The sequence below is a fragment of the Dipodomys merriami genome, unplaced genomic scaffold, assembly GCF_024711535.1.
Source record: "Dipodomys merriami isolate MVZ:Mamm:240054 unplaced genomic scaffold, mDipMer1.0.p SCAF_51, whole genome shotgun sequence".
In the NCBI taxonomy this organism is placed as follows: Eukaryota; Metazoa; Chordata; class Mammalia; order Rodentia; family Heteromyidae; genus Dipodomys; species Dipodomys merriami.
The window spans coordinates 2,668,014-2,689,081 of NW_027206080.1; the positions used below are offsets into that span (position 1 = coordinate 2,668,014).

Genomic DNA, 21,068 nt, shown 5'->3' on the forward strand with positions numbered 1-21,068 from the left:
ACCATTTGTTCTTAGTTACTGGCATTCAGTAGGAATGAATAAATGAGAGTGCTTATGTATGTTGTTAGAGTCTCTCCTCAACTTACTGATGAGGAAAGGAATTGGCACAATTGGACAAACCAATTGTACGTGAAAGGCTCTTCATTTGAAAATGGTACCAAGAATTAAGAGTTCATGAAGCTTTGTAAGTCAATGGGATTGCAATTCAGCATTTAAAATTAGACATTATTGCATGTGGTGTTATATTTTCTAATACAATTTATTGATAATAATTGGTGCCTAGTGTGGCTGAACTATTATTTCTTTTCTAGGTACCACTTAGAACTGGTCAGTGGGAGGCATTTTAATATTATTTATTAAGCTGTTATAAATTTTGTTTTGGTTTTGACAATAGCTTTAATTTCCTTTAAAATTTAGAATTTGGGACAATATATTATTAATAGTCTTTTATTCTGCCACTTTGTTGTATTTCTGCCTTAATAGACTTGTTGATATTTTCAGGTTATTCTTACACTTTCCTTGGTTTCTGCTGGGCCCTCTCTACTTGTTAGAACATTACTTCTTAAACAAGTAGACATGTTTCCCTGGAACTCTAGGATATATTTCATGAGATTTCCTTCTGAGTTTGATCTCTGTCTTTGATCCTGTTTTACTTGACTTGCCCATTCTCGTTTTATGATCTTTCTGTTACTTGCTTTCCCTAAGAGATTTTAAGCTATTTTGAGGAAGTGATGGTGGATTTCCTCATCTTGATAGGTCTTCTTCGTCCCAACAGTGTTTTCTATACAAACCTTTAATAAATATGTTATTATTTTTTTAAATATAGGAAACGAGATACTTTGTAGCAAGTACAATGATGAAGTAGTATATCTGTAATTATTATGTATAACTTCATTTCCATTAGGCAAAAAAAACTGTTACAGTCATTCTCAATCAGAGAATTAAAGATTTTGAAGGCTTTTTGTCTAATTGAAGGCTTTGGAGGAGAGGATGTTGTATAGAAATAACTAAAATAGTAATTTTTTCAAATTGGTTTTTTGTTAATTAATTAATTGCACTCATTAAGGAATTTATTATTTCAAATCTGACAATTTACATCCAGTCCCAGGATTAGGTTGTATTTGATTACAATGTTAGCCAACCTTTTTTTTTTTTGGTTGGTTGTAGGGCTTGAATTCAGGGCCAGGGCACAGTCCTTGAGCCTCTTTGTGCTCAAGAGTAGCCCTCTACCACTTGAGCCACAACTCCACTTCCGGGTTTCAATTAATGGGAGATAAGAATCTCCCCAGGAATTTTCTGCCCTAGCTGACTTTGATCCACCGTCCTCAGATCTCAGGCTTCTGAGTAGCTAGGATTACAGGCATAAGCCACTGGTGCCCTGCTTAAAATAATAATTTTAAAAAATTTAAAATTTAAAAATTTAAATTTAAAATTAAAAAAAACAGGAATTTTAAATTGGAATTGTTCATGACAACTGTAGGCTGAAATAGTATAGCTGTGTATTTTTTGTACTTGTAGGGTAGATCTTTTTGTGTCTATGCAGGAGTGCACTTTTCTTTGTGTATTTACTTTTTTGTGTGTGTCAGTTGTGGTGCTTGAACTCTGGGCCTGGGTACTGTCCCTCAGGTCTTCAGCTCAAGGTGAGCATTTACCTCTTGAGCCACAGAGCCACTTCTGGTTTTCTGGTGGTTAATTGGATATGAGTCTCACAGACTTTTCCTATCCAGGTTGGCTTTGAACCACAGTCCTCAGATCTCAGCCTCCGAGTAGCTAGGATTACAGGCATGAGCCACCAACACCTGGCTTCTTTGTGTTTTATTAGAGGAAAATTAGAATGCTGATACAGGATTCTGTTACTCCCTTCCTATATATCACATGTTGTGTGCAGATCTGGAATTTATATCTGCATAATATTCCCTCTATTATAGGAGACCAAACATTTAAGTCATCAAAAATATTTAAAAATTTTCTCAACTAAGCCCTGTGCAAACATGGTCAGGAGTATTCAAACAGGTGAATTTATGCATGTATTACCCTTTATTTTATATTTTCCTGCAGAGCTGGGGTTGGCCAGGGCTGTACAGGCTGGGCTAGTGGTATCCCCTCTACTGGATATTTTGAAAGAGTATTCAGGATATTAATACTAGTAATAATTTCATGTTTCAGAAGGAAGCTATATCCTACTGGCAATATGTTGGTCATGTTATTGTCAATAAGCTGCAAATAGATTTTCATAATGATATGACAAGTCACATTAAATTCTCAAACTGAAATAATCACTTGTTCCAGCCTTACTGAGTTTATATTTGCATGTTACCCACTGCATAGCCATTTGTTGAACAATTTATCCAAAACCAGATGCATCATCTGTTTTTTTTTTTGTATACTTTTTATTACAAGCAACTGAAAATTCTGTAAGGAAAGTTATAGAAGATTTCAGTTTCATATTTCCTGTATCCAGCTTTCAGTAACAGGTCATTACACATTTCCCTCCGAGGCATGTTCTTTGTTCCTTTAATATAGCTTCTAGGAGTCTGTGGGTTTTGTTCTTTAGGTCTAAGATGAGGAGTATTTTGCCTTTCCCCAGTCTTATCTACCTCTTGAAATAGTCCTTTTGCTGGGCATAGATGTATTGAAGCTACAGACAAAATACCTTGTTTTTGTTTTTACTTTATATACATTATATAATAAGGAAATTCTCTTGTTCAAAAATCAGTATGTTTTTCCTCAACAAACCTTAAGAAGTTTTTTCCTGTAATAATTGAAATAACATTGTTAAAATAGAAATCACAGTAATTGAAGCATCTGCTTTTAAGAGAGCAGCTTTAATATTTATGAGAGGAACATATAATCTGCCTACAATTTAAACACAAAGTGGGTCTAGATTTTTTTTAATGTTTACCAAATAACATCATTTTGAAATTTCCATCCTTAAAAATTTATTACAATGAGGAGTTAATGGCAAATAATGTCTAAAGAGTTTGTGTTTGATTTATGTTTAGGACAGCTTTTGCCTCCAGTATAGTGTTTATACATTTATTTTGGGCAACACTGAGGTTTGAACTCAGGTGTGTGTGTGTGTGTGTGTGCATGTGTGCGTGCTGGTCCTGAGGCTTGAACTCAGGCACTGGATTGTTGCCATTAACTTTTTGGCTCAAGGTTGACATCTTACCTTTTGAACCATAACTGCAATTCCAGCTCTGGCCTTTTACTGGTTAATGTGAGATAATATTCTACCAACATTTCTGCTCAGGCTGGCTTCAAACTGCCATCCTCAGATCTCAGTCTTCTGAGTAGCTAGGATTACAGAAATAAGCCACTAGCATTTAACTTAGAATTCAGCATTTTGTGCTTGCTAGACAAAGTGCTCTACTACTCCAGCCCTTTGTGCTCTGATTATTTGAGATAGGGGTCTTGCTTCTTGCCTGGTCTGAAGTGAGATAGATCTGTTGTAGGCTTCTCTTCACAGTTACGATGACAGCGACCGACACTGCGTCCAGCTTAGTCTTGTAGATTTTTCTGCTGGCTTGAAACTTATCTATCTCAGCCTCCCAAGTTGACAAGTGTGAGTGCCATAACCTGGCTCCAATTGCCTGATTTCATTTGCATTGGGTTAGATTCTACACAAGCTAAATTAGAAAGACAAGAATTTCTTGCCCCATAAATGTTAGGATTTTTTTTGTGAGGGGGGATGAGGGGGGCTGTCCTGGAGCTTGAACTCAGTGACTGGGCACTGTCCTTGAGCCTCTCTGTGCTCAAGGCTAGTGTTCTACCACTTGAGCCACAACACCACTCTGGCTTTTTCTGTTAATGTGGTACTGAGGAATCAAACCCAGGGCTTCATGCATCTAGGCAAGCGCTCTACCACTAAGCCACATTCCCAGACCCAGATTTTTATCTTTTGTATGTAGTTATTTATATCTAGTACCCTTCCTATTTCCTATTTTTTGTTTTTTTTGGAAGCCTAAGCTGTCAAATCAAGATCTTCTGCCTTTGCCTCCCAAGTGCTGCAATACCATGTATGGACTCTCTCATATTCTTTATAGTTGGATACATATATATGTATCTTAGGAATATCCTATTGGTTATACAAAAGTGATTGTTTCTGTGCTTTCCCCTTTCCTCCTGCTACTGGAAGGTAAGCTCTTGCTTTATACCTGGGCTGGCCTAGACTGAAGTTGTCCTATTTGTGCTTCTTCATGTAACTGTTGGTGACAGGTGTACACTGCCACTGGTATGCACCTTTCCTGTAGCTAAAATAACAGACATGTGTCATCACATCCCGCCATTGATTGAAATGGAGTCTCATCACATTTGTGCCTACTGGCCTCAACATCCTACCCCATCTTTGCCTCTTAAATAGGAAGATTACACACTTAAGCCACTGCACCTGGTTTAGTTTTTTTCAGTGTAAAAATAAAATTGAAGCCCGACCCTCCCAATCCACCTTCTCCCCTTCCACTTCCTGGGGCTTGAACTCGGGGGCTTGGGTGTAGTTTCTGAGCTTTTTTGCTTAATGTTTTTGTGCTCAAGGCTAGCACTCCACCACTTGAGCTACAGCTCTACTTTCAGCTTTTTGGTGGTTAATTGGAGATAAAAGTCTCTCAGACTTTCCTGCTTAGGCTGACTTCAAAGTGGGATCCTCAGATCTCAACCTCCTGAGTAACTAGGATTATAGGCATGAACCATTGGCTCTCTATCCCTCTGATTTTTGTCTATTTTTCAGAAGGTCTTTAGCTTTTTACCCAGGGCTAGTTTTGGGTTAAGATTCTCCTATCTGTGCCTTCCAGGTGAAAATGCCCAACTAACATGTTGTGCTTTTTTGTTGGTGGAGGTCTTGCCAACATTTTGTTTGGAACATATATATCTATACTTGATATCTAGAGCTCTTGTTTTGTTTATTTTATTTTATTTTTTTGGGTCCGGTCGTGGGCCTGAACTCTGAGCCTGGGTGCTGCCCCTCAGCTCTTCAGCTCAAGGCTAACGCTCTACCACTTGAGCCACAGCGCCACTTCCGGCTTTTTTTTTTTTTTGCTTATGGGTGCTGAGGAATCGAACCCAGGGCCTCAAGCATGCAAGGCAAGTGCTTTACCACTGAGCCACCTTCCCAGCCCGATATCTAGATCTCTATCTATATTTTTCCCTCTCCCCCTAGTTAGAGAGTCTCATTATGTAGTCTGGGCCGGCTTCATACTTGATATACCCCTTGTCAGCCTTCCAGTGCTAGGATTATATGCTATGTGCCATTACACCTGGGAAGCATTCCTTTTCATATATTTGCATTTGTTTAGTCTGTGTTGTTGGATACTGTGTGTGTGTGTGTGTGTGTGTGTGTCTTTGTCTGTGTTGTTGGATACTGTGTGTGTGTGTGTGTGTGTGTGTGTGTGTGTGTCTCTTCTGACTTTGGTGATCAATTGGAGATAAGTCTCCTGCTTGGGCTGGTTTCAAATCAAGATCTTCAGATCTCAGTTTTTCCTAAATAGGTAGAATTACAGGTGTGAGCCACCAGTGTCCAGCCAAGATACCTTTTCTTATACCATTCTGACTTGTAACTTCTTAGTAGTCTTCTGACCCTAGTTTCTCATCTTTCTTTCCATCCTGACAGTGTGACCAAGAATCTGTTTTTTCTAGTATTCATGAAATTATCTCCAGCAGCAAATATTCTATTGGGATTCATGAAAGGGAAAAGCAACTGTGGAAATCTTAATAATATAGAGAAATAAGGCCTGTATAGAAATTGATATTCAGAGCCAGTATTAATTAGAATAGTATCTTTGAATTGTTACTTTAACTTTGTACATGTATAAACCTTTTCAGGAACTTTCAAAGTCAGAAAAATATATGAAGTGTCTGACATTCAGAAACGAGATATCATTCAAAAATGATCACCCTTTCTTTTTGCCTCCAACCATTATAATTAATCATTGCCTAAGAATCATTACTTTTGAATAAGAGTGAGTAAAGAAAGGCATTGACATGAACTGTGTAGTTGATCACAAGAAAGAAATGTTCGCTTATTGATCATTCTCATACCAAGTAAACTATTGAATGATGCAGATGGATAAAAATAAATGAAATTTAACATAGAAAAACTCATGCTTTACATTTTGTTTGGAAAAGGTTTATTGCAGAAATGTTTACCAAATGATAATAGAGCCTCTTCAAGTAACTGGCATTTATCTTGGTAATTTTGTTTTGTGACTTTTTAAGAGTTTTGGTTTTTAGATTGTTTTATGATTTCCTATGCACAAGGAACGTTTTGAACTGCAGTTGACCCAACCTAGGAATTAGATCCTTATAAAATAGATGGTATTATTTTACACATCTTTCTATAAAGCTGTTTTTGTTTTTTAATCAGTACCTGTAGTCTTCTAACAGGTAATTAGAAATCATGTAGAAGAGCAGACAGACTTTCTTTTCCTTTTTCCCCCCAGCAAGGGGCTTATTCATCTTTATTCTAAAATCTTTGAAACTAGGATTTTTTTTTTATATTTAGAAAGTGTTGTTTCCATGGGGAAAATTTTTAATCTCAAAATCTGGACATACTAAACTGATTTGGTTTAAAAAGAAGCAAGCACTTGCAAGGTAATAACTTTTGATGGGTTTATGTTCTTACCCACAGACATTAGACCAGCTCCCACTCACCAACCCTGAGCATTTTGGCACTCCAGTCATAGGAAAGAAAACAAATAGAGGAAGAAGATCTAATCATATGTAAGTCCATTTTCATAACTGTTAGTTGATCCTGAATTCATTTCTCCTTCTAGTATTGTTTTAATAGCTATTTTTAAATTGTAATTTGAGCAATGCTAATGAGATCTAATAGTAATTTCAGATCTAATAGTGAATCCAGACTCCTAAGCATGGGTGCTTGATTGTCTCCATGCTCTACTAGCCGTACCAGCTATGTACACCTCCAGTTTTGCTCCTCCATGTATCTTGATGGCGGTACTTAGGATAAAACTAGTCAATAATCCTGTTGTGCTTTTTTTCATGCTGGTTTTTCTGTTTCTAGTGCTTTACTTCCCTGTGGCTATCTTGTTCTTTCTTTAGTTCTCAGTAGAAGTCCTTTACCTTAATGTGAACCACTTTGCTTTTTTCTTACTCTTCCCTTGACACTAGACATGCTTTTCTCTCCTCTGAATTCCCTAAGTTCTTTTATTTGTCAAATGTCATAGATGGATTTCAACTCTTACAGTATTTATTTTCTCTTCTTAAGAATAACTACAAGGAAAACAGCTGAAAGTCTGTTTAACAACCTCCATGACGCAAGAGAGAAGGGTATTGGAGTGAATTAGACAGGGAAATAAGTTTTTCATTTATATTCTTAGAAGTTGTTTTAAAAAAATTCTGAATGCTTTATTTAGATTAAAAGTTTTATATGCATGAGCCTAAATATTGTTAGAATAGCTATTGCAAAGAAATATTGAGTTGAATGATTAAAAACGTCAGTGTGAGTAAATTATTTCAATATATAGAATCAGATATTCACTTCCATTGTGTCTGAGTTTTTGGTAAGTGTTGTCTTATTATTTTAGCCTTATAATACCATATAGGTATTATTTTTATCTTTGTTAAAGTCAGGAAAATAAGCCTGAGATATATGAATTGCCCAATCCAAGGAATACAGGAAGGAAAATTCAGGTCGTGAACTTACCCATGCTCCATAGGCCTTTTTCCTTTTCAATGGATTGTCTAACCAAGTTACTTTCTAAAATCGTTTTTTTTTTTTTTGGGGGGGGGGGTGTCCAGTCGTGGGTCCTGAACTCTGGGCCTGGGCACTGTCCCTCAGCTCTTCAGCTCAAGGCTAGCACTCTACCACTTGAGCCACAGCGCCACTTCCAGATTTTTTCTTTTTGCTTATGTGGTGCTGAGGAATCGAACCCAGGGCCTCATGCATGCAAGGCAAGCGCTCTACCACTGAGCCACCTTCCCAGCCCCCTAAATTAGTTTTTATACTAAAGAAATATTCATTTGAGGGAGAAAATTATGAGACTAATAATTGCATTGAACAAATATTGTTATTTTCTTACTATATTTGTGATTCAAGTGTCATATGTGCTTCTTCCGATTTATTTAGAAAATTTAACCCTCGGGGGGAGAGGGGGAGTATGGGAAGGGATGAGAAGGGGAAACAAAGAGGAGGCAACAATGTTTGATAAGAAATGTACTCGTTATCTTGCCCATGTAAGTGTAACTCCTCTGTACGGTATTCTCACAATAAAAAATTTTAAAAATGAAAGAAAATTTAACCCTCAGTTATCAGGTTATTTGCCTACCTTTATTTGTGACTGCTTGCTGGTGACCTGATTATTTTTATATTTGGATTGTAACTGTAGTTTATTGTTCTATGTATGACACTGAAATATGGAGTGTTTGAGCCAAAAAGAAAAAAATGAAATGACTTTATTAGTAAATAAGACCTTTGTTGTATTAGCTGTTTCTCTGATCTAATAATGTTTCCAGTTTTTCTAGAGGATTTTAACTTGCCAAAAATTCACTGAAGCACTTGGTTTGTGGTACCAAAGAAAATCAAAATGCACACGCACACACGCACGCACGCGCAAACACACACACACGCACGCACGCACACACACACACACACACACACACACACACATTATAAAACTAATGGCTTCAGCCAGGGTCCATTGGCTCATGGCTGCAATCCTGGCTACTCAGGATTCTGAGATCTGAGGATCCTGGTTCAAAGCCAGACCAAACAGGAAAGCACATGAAACTCCCCAGTTCACCAAAAAGTTGGAAGTAGAGGTGTGGCTCGAGTGGTAGAGTGCTACCTTTGAGCAGAAAAGCTCAGGAACCACTACTAGGTCCTGAAGTGAAGCCCCAGGACCAGTACAAAACAACAAAAAAGCCTAATGATTATACTTCAGTTGTGAAGTAAGATTTTATCTAATTGATCATTAATATTAATAGTCCCAGAGTTTTATGCTAAGCTTTTAAAAAGTATGAATGATGATATCAGAGCCTAGAGTTGAAGTATCAGGAAATGTCGAATCATTGCATTAGTGCAGATTTAGTCATTCAGCTCAGTGTGAACTTTTGTAACACTTGGCTTCAGTTTAAATTCTTACTGTCTCCCATTTCATTGCTTGTAACATTGTACAAATTAGTCTTCTTATGCCTCTGTTCTCATCTGTAAAATTAAGGTACAGGTATTACATGTCTCTTAGTATTGTTGTAAAAATTAAATGAATTTATGTGTTTATGTAGCACGTGATGTGAGTTACTACTTTATCTAAAATGCTTATAACCAGAAATGTTGTACTTCAGAGTATTGACTTCAGGTTTTGGAATATTTACTGAGACTTACTTAACTAATTGAATATCCCTTATCCAAACTCCACAATGAACTGAAATAGGAGTATTGTGGAGTTTGGGTTTTGTAGAATAGGGATGTTCAATTTCTGTAAGTACTAAATATCATCATGTATTCACATCACATAAAAAATTCATAATTGAAGACAAGTATATAATATAATCATGATCATTTAATCATACATGAAAATATGTTTGTATGTATGTGGAAATTCTGCTTATTGATGTTTATGTCTGACAGGAGGGACTAGTTTTATTTGTTGTATAATTTGAACTTTGAAAAATATTTCAATTTTATATAATTACAGGAAATTTAGTTTATCAAGAGAAGTCTTGATAAATTGTATAAACTTAAAGAAATCACATCTAATTATGTTTTTATCTTTTTGCATATAGAAACTAAATAGAAAAATAAGTTTATCATAAAATATGACATAGCTTAATCTATAAAATTACTAAAATTATATACATGGAAGTAATATTATGTTTCTTAGTTGAGGTGTTTTTTTTTCCCTTAATCTAAGAACAAAATGCAGGTGCCTCCCATGCCAGTTGACCTTTGTTTTTTAAAAATCTCTAGCAAACTTTTTTTTTTTTTTGGTTGCTCATGGGGCCTGGACTCTGGACCTGGGGTGCTGTCCCTCAGCTCTTCAGCTCAAGGCTAACACTCTACCACTTGAGCCACCTTTCCAGCCCATAGCAAACATTTTTTTTTGTTGCCAGTCCTGGAGCTTAAACTTGGCCTGGCCACTGTCCCTGAGCTTCTTTTGCTCAAGGCTAGCACTCTACTGTTTGAGCCACTGCACCATTTCTGGCCTTTTCTGTTTATGTGGTACTGTGGATCATGTGGTACTATGGAATCAAACCCAGGGCTTCATGCTTGCTAGGCAAGCATTCTACCACTAAGCCACATTGCCAGTCCAAATATTTCTTGTCTCTTTTTTTTTCTGTTTACTTATATTTATTTTGTCAGTCATGGGACTTGAACTCAGGATCTTTGGGCTGTCACTGAGCTCTTTCACTCAAGGCTAGTAGTGCTCTACTTCGTTGAACCACAGCGCTACTTCCTTTAGCAAATACTTTATGTTAGTGATTTTTCTGTTAAGAATGTTTAATGACAGGTTTGCTATGGAATTATTTTGTATACATGCATAATATTAAAGACAGATAGAGGTTGAGAATTGCTGCTTTTTCTCTAATCTGATTTTACTTGCTTCTTTCTTCCTCTTCACTGTTGAGGTCAGTCATTTTCACTGCCAAGGGGCCTGACAACTTTTTTATTTTGTGTTTTAAGCATTGGTATATCAGCATCGGAAGAAAATGCCACAGTTTAAAATTCTATTTCCTCTTAAGTCCATCCTCCTGTTTCTCCTAAGTGATTTGCTAGACCTCTAGATCTTCTGGGCATTCATCTTACCTTCATTTCTGCTTCCATTACTGCGTTGCTAAAAGTCTTCATTATGTTTCTTTGGCACTTCAAATATGTTTTTGACCAGTCATCAGTGGCTCACACCTATAATCCTAGCTACTCAGGACACTGAGATCTGAGAATCTTATGGTTTTGGAAGCTGCCCCAGGACGAAAATCAAAGAGACTCTTACCTCCAAATAACCAGCAAAAGTCAGAAGCAGAGGAGTGATTCAAGTGATAGAGTACCAACTATGATCCAAAACACATGGAGAGCAAGAAGCCCTGATTTCAAGCAAACCCTAGTTACCTACACAACACGTTTTGTATTTTTTTCTCAATGTTTCCAGGATATCATTGTTAGAAATATTTACCACTGCCTTTGTTTTCCTTTAGCTTGATTTTCTCTTTTTCCTTCCCCTTTCACTCTACTACAGCACTTTTTGCTTTAGGTTATTTTTTAGATGGGATCTTCCTTTTTGCCTGGGTCCAGCCTGGCAGCACAGTCTACTTAGGCCTCTTGTGCCTTGGATGAAGGTTGCACACCATCATCCTTAGCTTTGTTGAGGTGGGGTTCTCACCATTTACCTAGGCTGGCCTAGCCTCCCATCGTTGACTCCCAAGTAGCTGGGTTACTGATGCGAGGCACTAACATATTGTCTTAATTTTTTTTTTTAACTTTGTGGTGTTAGAGATTGAACCCAAGGCCTCAAAAATACTATGCAAGGGTCTGAGAAGGCCTCTCAGTGGTAGAGTGCTTGCCTTGAATGCATGAGGTCCTGAGGCCTCAGCACCACATAAGCAGAAAAAGCCGTAAGTGGCACTGTGGCTCAAGTGGTAGAGTGCTAGCCTTGAGCTGAAGAGCTGAGGGACAGCTCTGAGGCCCAGAGTTCAAGCCCTACGACTGGCAAAAACAAAAAAACAATATAACAACAACAACAACAACAAAAACATACTATGCAAGTGAAGTTCAAGTATTTTAAAAATGATTATCTTCTGCCTTGTTGATTGTTTAAAGCAAATTATTAATCCTCTTAATGTATAACTTGATTGAAGTTTTGCCCTTATAACTTAGACATTATGTGCAGTTTGGATTTATGGATACATTTTTCTACATTTCTCTCCCCTGTTTTTTCCAGTAACCTTACATATGTACAACTGCTATAGTAGCAAAACAGTTTATTTTCTGCTGACTTTATTTCCCCTTCAGAAAAATAATAAAGCATAAAGTTTATAATGATAGTTAACAAGGATTACTTATAGGTACAGGTTATACTGTGTAATATTACTGTTATACTTAATAGTGATTTAATTTAGTATTACAGATTTATGGTCTTAAAACATTTTTGTGAATATGTAATTCACATGTAATAAATTTCACTCTAAGTATAAACTATCAGTTTTCCTGCTAGTAGTACAGCCTTTAATTTACCACACCAGAGTATGAAACTGATAATGACTTGCCCAAAATTTAAGAACCATGGAAACTAGAATTAGATTTCACAGTTAACCCTCTGAAACTTCTAGCTCAATTTATCATATATCTATTTTTTTGGGGGGGGGCGGTTGTGGGGCCTGAACTCTGGGCCTGGGCACTGTCCCTCAGCTCTTCAGCTCAAGGCTAGCACTCTACCACTTGAGTCACAGCGCCACTTCCGGCTTTTTTCTTTTTGCTTATATGGTGCTAAGGAATCAAACCCAGGACCTCAGGCTTGCCAGGCAAGCGCTCTACCACTGAGCCACCTTCCCAGCCCCCAATTTATCATATATCTTATCATTTGTAGTTGTTGATTCATAAGTAATAGTGATACCACTTTTAAGTAATAAGTTATTAGTGTGTCATGGTCAGTTCTTATAACACAAATATACACATACATACATATGCATACATATATGTATTTATGTACACACAGAGTATGTATATATACATATATACACTAAGGACCTTGTTCATAATATACGAGTACTATACTACTAAGCTCTAACTCTTGTCCATTATACATTATTGTTGCTCATTTACTTAGTTTATCTAATTAAGGCATGTTAGTGTGATGTATTCTTATTTTACATTGGGATTTCATTGTAAAATAATGTCAGAATTACCATAGTAGAGAACTGGGGGCATGGCTCAAGCTGTAGAACTCCTGCTTAGCAATCTTGAGACCATGAGTTCCAACCCAAGTAACACACACACACACACACACACACACACACACACACACACACACACACACACACACACACACACACACACACACACACACACGTCTGTAGTCATATTAAACCTTCTCAGTTTATCTCACCATACCAATTTAACATTTAAGCAGTGTCAAGCACTGTTCAGGTACTTACATGTTTAAGTGAATAAAACAGTTACTTTAAAAAACTATACTGGGCTTGGTGGTGCCCATCTATGATCTTAGTATTTGTAAGATGAAACACTATAGTAAGTTTGCAGTATGTCATGGCTATGTAGGAAGGCCTTGTTTCAGCAAAAGAAAAAGTAGCAACAAAATAATAATTTCTACCCTTAAAGAACTTGCATTCTATTGATGTAGGGAGATGAACCATAAAGAATTAACAAAGAAACCAGGCGCTGGTGGCTCATGCCTATAATCCTAGCTACTCAGGAGGCTGAGATCTGAGGATCATGGTTCAAAGCCAGCCCGGGCAGGAAAGGCCATGAGACTTTTATATCCAGTAAACCACTAGAAAACCAGAAGTGGCACTGTAGCTCAAGTGGCAGAGTACTAGCTTGCTGTAGAGCTCAGGGACAGTGCCTAGGCCCAGAGTTCAAGTACCACAACTGACCCCCCCAAAAAAGTAATTAACAAAGAAGGCTATGGCCATGGCTCTTGTGTAATCTCAGCTGCTTGTGAGTCTGACAGTGGGAGAATCATGGTTTAAGGTCAGCCTTTGGAAAAAGTTGTCCAGATCACATTTCAGCAAACACACTGGATGTAGTAAGTTTGCAGGTATAATCTCAGCTATGTGGGAGGCATAGCTAGGTGGATTGTAGTCTGAGGCTGGCCTGGGCAAAAAGTATGAAACCCTATCTGAAAAAAAGGAATATATAAAGTAGGAGAGTGCATGTCTAGAATCCTGACACCCTGAATTCAAACTTTAGAATAGAAAGAGAAAGGAAAGAAAGAAAAAGAAAGATGTCAAATTACAGTAAAAATTTTATGTGCTGTGGAAATAATAAGAGCAGGGTCTAGGGGGTATGGGGAGGAGCAAGTGAGCTGTGAACTGTAAGAAGGCAGGACAACCTTACTGACTGAGAAAATGAAGGTGCAAGTGTTTACAAGTCTTGAGGAAGAACTAAGAACAGGAAGTATTGAGTTAGAAAGACCTAGTAGAAAAATGTTCAGGGTTTGGCTTTTAAAGATAAGAGAAATAAGTTGATGGAAGTAGCAGTATGCTGATGGAACTGAGTCTACTCAACAAAGTGAGTAAGAGAGGGTGGGGGAGAGAGAAGCAGTAAGGTACTGGAATAAGTAAATAGGGAAGGAATATTTGCTCAGGTTAGGATGATTTTAAAGGGGAATGTGGAGATTTTATATATATATATATAAGGTGAATACTGCTTATGTAGACAAAACTTGGGGTCTGAAGCTTTCGTGCTTAAGTCTTCAGTTAGAATTTTTATAAGGATATGTGTAACTTTGTTAGTTGGATAAAGTCCAGTTATATCCAGATTTGATTCTTTGTTTAATCCAAGTTAACATTTTCTGATGTGTTTGCTTATTAGTCTGGGCCTTATTATTATTTACATTGTGAACATCTAGTATGGTAGTGATTAAGAAATAAAGAGCATCCATAAAACCCCAACTGAATGTCTTCTGTGACTGTTTTGAAATAGCAAAAGTTACACTGTTGAGTTTGATGTGTTAGTCCTTCAAACATGGAGTGATCAAAGTTATGATCCTTGTAGAAATAGATATCAGTTTTGAAAATCAGAGCTATGAAGTCTTTTTACTTGTAAACTTACCTGTAAACTTTACATGTAAACTTACATGTTTCCACATGTATGTAAGTTGTATGCTCTGCTAATGGAAAGGTTTGTTAAGTATTCATACTATCTACAACCTGCTTTGTAAGTATAGATGGAACTTCTCCAAGTACCATTTAAAATATTGTACTTGTAGTAACAGACTTAAAATATATAATTTTTTCTAACAGATAGGAAACTAAAATTTAAAGTTGTTTGGTAATCGAAATCAAGTAGTTATTCCTCATATTACTCTATGATGTTTAGTATTATTTGTGTGTATATATGTGTGTGTGTGTGAGAGAGACAGAGACAGAGACAGAGAGAAAGATGGTTTTGGAGCTTGAACTAAGAGCCTGAGCACTGTCCCTGAACATTTTTACTCAAGACTAGCCCTTTCCCAATTTGAGCCACAACTTCCGCTTCTGGCTTTTTGCTGGTTTATTAGTCTTTCTTGACCGGGCTGGCTATGAACTTTAATTCTTAGATCTCAGCCTCTTGAGTAGACAGGATTACAGGCGTGAACTACCAGCACCCCACTAAAAAAATGATTGTTTTGGTGCTGGGGATTAAACCAGGACCTCATACACACTATAGCAGTACCAGCCCAACTTATGCTTAAACCTGGAACATAGTTAATTTACTATCTCACTTTTTCCTTGGTTAATATATGTGGTCTCTGCTATCAAACAAATATTTCAATCCTTATAGGAATCAGTGTATGTATGTGCATTTTATAAAATGGACATGTCTTGCAGTCTGTTAACCTTTTCTGTTATCTTGACTGATTAGGCTGGCCATTTTGAGCCATTTGTATCAAAAATCTTTCTTCAGAACTGATTGTTCCCTTCCTCTAATGTGAAGGAAGTGTATCTAGTTTCAGATACTTTCTTTTCCTTCTGATAGGCCACGTTCTCATTTAGTAGTGCAGAATTGTATGCTACTGTGAAGCATTTTAAAATACAATAGGAGAATTATGTATGCATTTTATGAATACCCAGATTTTACTTCTTTTATATTGACAGCTGTGGTGATAATCTTACTAGATTGCCTCTTCTCTGTACTCTTAACTTCCAGTTAATAAATATGTTCTTTTTAAAAATTACCTTTTTTTTCTTTTCTTTTTTGGCCAGGCACTGGTGGCTCATGCCTGTAATCCTAGCTACTCAGGATTCTGAGATCTGAGTATTATGGTTCAAACCCAGCCCAGGCAGGAAAGTCCATGAGACTCTAATCTCCAGTAAACCACCAGAAAACTGAAAATGGCACTGGCTCAAGTGGTACAGCACTAGCTGTTGAAGAGCACAGGGACAGCGCCCAGGCCCAGAATCCAAGCCCCACAACCAACCAAAAAAAAAAAATTCTTTTAAAAATTCTAGGTGCTGGGAAGGTGGCTCAATGGTAGAGTGCTTGCCTCACATGTATAAGGCCCTGGGTTAGACTCCAGCAGAAAAAGCCAGAAGTGACGCTGTGGCTCAAGTGGTAATGTGCTATCATTGAGCTAAAGAGCTGAGGGACAATGCCCGGGCCCAGAGTTCAGGCCCCAGGACCGACACACCCCCCCCCCCAAAAAAAAAAAATTGTACTGGGAATGTAGGAAAACTGTTCCCTGGATTCCTAAAATGTGAGATTGAAATTTAGTATATTATAGTGTAGGTCTGAGTTGTTTATGGGACCTTTAGCATTTCAGGGTATGTGTAGCACTATTGGTGTTTGAACCCAAGGCTTTGTGCTTGCCTTCATTACTTTTTGCTTTAGGCCTTTTTTAGTAGGTTCTTGAGATGACTGTATTCACCTGCCCCCACCTTTTTCATTGGTGAGTTGAGGTTTCAAACTTTGACCAGGCTGGACTAGAATGGTGATCCTTTGATCTCTACCTCCTTACTATTGTGAGCCTCTGTACCTTCTTTACTTGAGGCCTTTTGAGATTTTTGTTGGTGGTGGTGGTAGTGGTTGTGGGGCTTGAACTCTGGGTTTGGGCGCTGTCCCTGCATTCTTCAGTTCAGGGCTAGCGCTCTACCACTTGAGCCACAGTGTCACTTCCAGATTTTTGGTGGATGAGTGTGTCTCGGACTTTCCTGCCTGAGTTGTTTTTTTAAGACAAGTTCTCAATATGTTTCCTAAGTCAACCTTGACTTGAGATATTTTTTCATGTCTCTGCCTCATAATTGTTGAGAATATATAGGTATAGTCTCTGTGTCTGTGTCTCTGTTTGTTTGTGTCTGTTTACACATGCAGTTACTGGCTGCTCTTGCTTGGCCTTACCACTTGAGTCACACCTCTACTACAAATGCTTTGTTCGTTATTAAAAGTAAGTCAGATTTGTCTGCCTAGGCTGGCATCAAACCTCCATCCTCAGATCTCAGCCTCTTGAGTAGCTAAGGTTACACGCGTGAGCCATTGTTGCCTGACTCTACAATAGTCAGCAGTACCAGCCCTTAAACTTGGAACATAGTTAATTTATTGTTTCACAGTTTTTTTGATTAATGTATGTGGTATTATTTATTACTAGTGTGTGTGTGCATGTGTGAGGGGGAGAGAGGAAGAAGGAACGAGGGAATGAGGGGAGAGAGGGAGAGAAGAGGGAGGGGAGGGAGAGAGAGATGGTCCTGCAGCTTGAACTAATAGCCTGGGTACTGTCCCTGAACTTTTTTACTCAAGACTAGCCCTCTGCCACTTGAGCCACAGCTTCCAGTAAACAACTCCTTAGTTCTTTTTAAGATAGTAAATCTAAGAGGGCACAGGTGGCTCACTCCCCTAATCCTAGCTACTCAGGTGGCTGAGATTTTAGGATTGTGGTTCAAAGCCAGCCATGGTAAGAAAGTTTGTGAGACATTTATCTCCAATTAACCACCAAAAACCCAGCAGTGATGCTATGGTTCAAGTGGTAGTAGAACACAAAGAGGCTTGAGCACAAAGAGGCTCAGAGACAGTGCCCAGGTGCTGAATTCAAGACTGACAAAAAAAGGAAATTTAAAAGAATATAAGAATGTTGATGTGGTTTTTTTTAAAGATAAACTTGCTGATACTCTTTAGAAACTTAGGAAACACTTTAAGGTTGCTGTTTTTTAATGTTTAAGAAAGTATTGTAAGTTCTGAAATTCCTAAACTCATCATTGGCATATTTATTTGTTCTTTGTGACTATATATAGAAATTCCTTATTTCTTTTCTCTTTCTAGACCAGAAGAAGACTCTTCATCATCTTCCAGTGATGAAGATGAAGATGATAGGAAGCAGACTGATGAACTACTAGGCAAAGTTGTATGTGTAGATTATGTTAGTTTGGATAAAAAGAAAGCACTGTGGTTTCCTGCATTGGTGAGTAGTTTCAGTATGAAAAAAGTTAATTTTCAACAATGCAAATTTATTTTAAAAGACGTTTTCTTACTACTGCTTTTTAAGTTAATAATGGAGCATGTTTCTTACATTTAGTTAACAAGAAGATTTCTTTTAAAATTCTTTTTGAATATAAAGCATTGTTGATGGCCTCTGACCAGAGAAAATCTTGCTAATAATAGAAGCTAGGTATATGGGAGTTGATTTCATTACAACTTTGAGTAGAAAATCTATAATGCAATGTAGAACTCCCAAATCCCTCATGAAGTTTAGAAATACAAAAGAAGAGTAGATTCCTTTTAGATTGACATATATTTTCCTGTTACTTAGTTAGCTTTGGCATTTACCTACTTTTTTTGTCTGCTGGTGGCTTGGTCACTGTCACTGAGCTTTTTTGATTAATGCTAGCAGTCTGTCATTTGAACCACATCTCTACTTCTGGTTTTTTGGTGGTTAATTGGAGATGAGAGTCTTACAGACTTTCCTGCCCAGGCTTGCTTTGAATTATGAGCCTCATAGCTCAGTCTCCTGAGCAGCTAGAATTATAAGGATGAGCCACTGCCAGGCTCTTGATGTTGATCTCAGTTATACCTATTAAGTACACTCTGTGCATAACAATGAATGCAAATACATATCACCCAGTCACTGACTTTCTCTATAGTGAATTTTTATACCTACTTTCTAATGTTTTCCTACTTTCTGACTCTGTAGATCCCAAGGTGAGTAGGTAGAATTTTCTGTTGCTTTCTTATATTATCTTTCATAATTCTGAGGTGCTTCCTTATCAAAAGTATTCTCACTATAGTCCCACTGGTCCAAGCACCCAAACCAAGTTAGTAGGTAATAGAAAGTCTTAATTTTCATAATGCTAGCCCCTTTAGCAAGTTGGAAGGATTCTGTGTAGTAGACTGTTGTCCCAATATCTTGGAATATTTGACTAGGTCGCCCTTTATTTAATCTTTTGTTAGACAACAAAACAACCTGTCATTTTTTATAGCAAATACAAGTTTAACTAGTTAGTTAAACATCATAATTTAATGAAGGTTTGACTCCTGGTAGTACAAATTCAGTTCTTTTTGGATAAAGTATAATTTAATACATGAAAAGCTTTAAATTTCAAATGAGAGAAACTAATGATAGTGTATTTTTACAACTATCTTAAACTCTTTCGGTTTTGTCTAAAATTTTTTAGTCTCAGATAATTTTATCTAAAGACCACTATTAGGTCATTTATACTAAAAACCAATGATCACATCTTGCATCTTGTACCATATATCCTTTCTACTTAAAAGACTTTAAATCCAGTGATTAAATACAGATTTCAGGTGCCATCATTCTTTCTCAGTTCCAAGAAACAGATGTCAAAAATGATTCCCTGAGCTGGGCACCAGGTGATTCATACCTGTAATCGTAGCTACTCAGGATGCTGAGATTTGAGGATCTCAATTCTAAACCAGCCTGGGCAGGAAAGTCCTCAAGTCTCCAAGTAATCACAGAAAAAGCCAGAAGTGGTGCTGCACAGCTCAAGTGGTAGAGTGGTTACCCCCCTCTCCCCCCCCCCCCCCGCCCCTGCCACACACACCCCACTTCCTTTTTTTTAACCAGTCCTGGAGCTTAAACTCAGGGCCTGGGTACTACTAGGCTAGCACTCTACCACTTTGAGCCACAGCACCACTTTTGGCCTTTTCTATTTATGTAGTACTGAATAATTGAACCCAGGGTTTCATGTATGCTAGGCAAGCACTCTATGACTAGACCATATTGCCAACCCTGAGTGCTAGCCTTGAGCAAAAGGATCTTAAGAACAGACAGCACCCAAGCCAAGAAAGAGTTCAAGGTCCAGGAAAGACAAAGAAGTGATTCCATTCTGTTTCATATATTCATACTCATTTACTGTTAGCAATCTATCAGGTTCCTTTATAATGCATTTTTCATCCTCTAATGGCATTAACTATCTCCTACTTTGTGACCAAATTTGGCCCTTCTCCATTGTTTTCCTTTTACATAAACAGCACTTGTCAATTTCACATGAGAAACTTGAGTGAACTTGCATAATTATTTCTGGTGTTTCTTATTCCTTTAATTGTCTTTTGTTGTTACCACTTTACATCTAGGTATGTCTTTGAACTCTTTGCCTCATGTGTCCATTTTCTTCATAGCAACCAGAAGAACAGTTTTGTGTGTATGTGCTTGCTAGTCCTAGGGCCTGAACTCAGAGCCTAGGCATTGTTTCTGAGCCTTTTTGCTTAAGGCTAGCACTCTACCACTTAAGCCTCAGTTCCACTTCCTGCTTTATGCTAGTTAATTGGAGATAAAGAATCTGACAGACTTTCCTGACAGGGCTGGTTTCAAACCATGATCCTCACATCTTAGTTCCTGAGGAGCTAGGATTACAGGCATGAGCCACCAGCACCCAGCTATTACTGGTTTTCTTTTTATTCCTAAGAATTTATATGATATTCAAGACTCTGGAAATTATTTTAGTCATGATATAACTCTCTTTTCTATTTCTGCCTAAAACGTGGCCTACGGCTTCGAGGCTAGTCATAACTGTTATTCTTGTTTTAATACCATGTCTATGTCAACAGTCTGCATTATCTAAGAATCTGGAAGGTTGGAGGATATCTGTTTAAAAATCATGTGTGCCCATATAATTGTTTCTTTCTGTTTTTAAAAGGTGGTTTGTCCTGATTGTAGTGATGAGATTGCTGTGAAAAAAGATAATATTCTTGTTCGATCTTTCAAAGATGGCAAATTGTAAGTATTATTCACTTGGCTTGAGAAACCTGTCCATAATATAGGCTGTCTTATCAGATTAGGACATTAAATGATAAAATTAGTTATTTCTCTTCATCTTTGCCCCTTCTTTTTCATCATATTGAGAAAATTTCAAAAAGAACCATTTTTCTTACTTTAAGTGTAGTAAAGTAATAGTGTTTATTTACTTTTTTTCTAAAATAGACTGTTTTGCACTATCTTAGTTGTATAGCTGGT

The 21,068-nt window shown here is 37.4% G+C and overlaps 1 protein-coding gene across 8 annotated transcripts in view; it reads left to right on the forward strand.

Moving 5' to 3' along the window:
- Arid4b (AT-rich interaction domain 4B) overlaps positions 1-21,068 on the forward strand; it is a 117,928-nt gene that overhangs the window by 38,243 nt on the left and 58,617 nt on the right. For all 8 annotated transcript variants that reach the window (XR_011367243.1, XM_069998089.1, XM_069998086.1 and 5 more), the window contains exons 7-9: positions 6,623-6,714; positions 17,918-18,056; positions 20,752-20,831. Coding sequence is in view for 7 of the 8 variants with exons in the window: in XM_069998089.1 (XP_069854190.1) it covers positions 6,623-6,714; positions 17,918-18,056; positions 20,752-20,831 (311 nt within the window). In the remaining variant the exon portion in view is untranslated. The remainder of the gene's footprint in view (positions 1-6,622; positions 6,715-17,917; positions 18,057-20,751; positions 20,832-21,068) is intronic.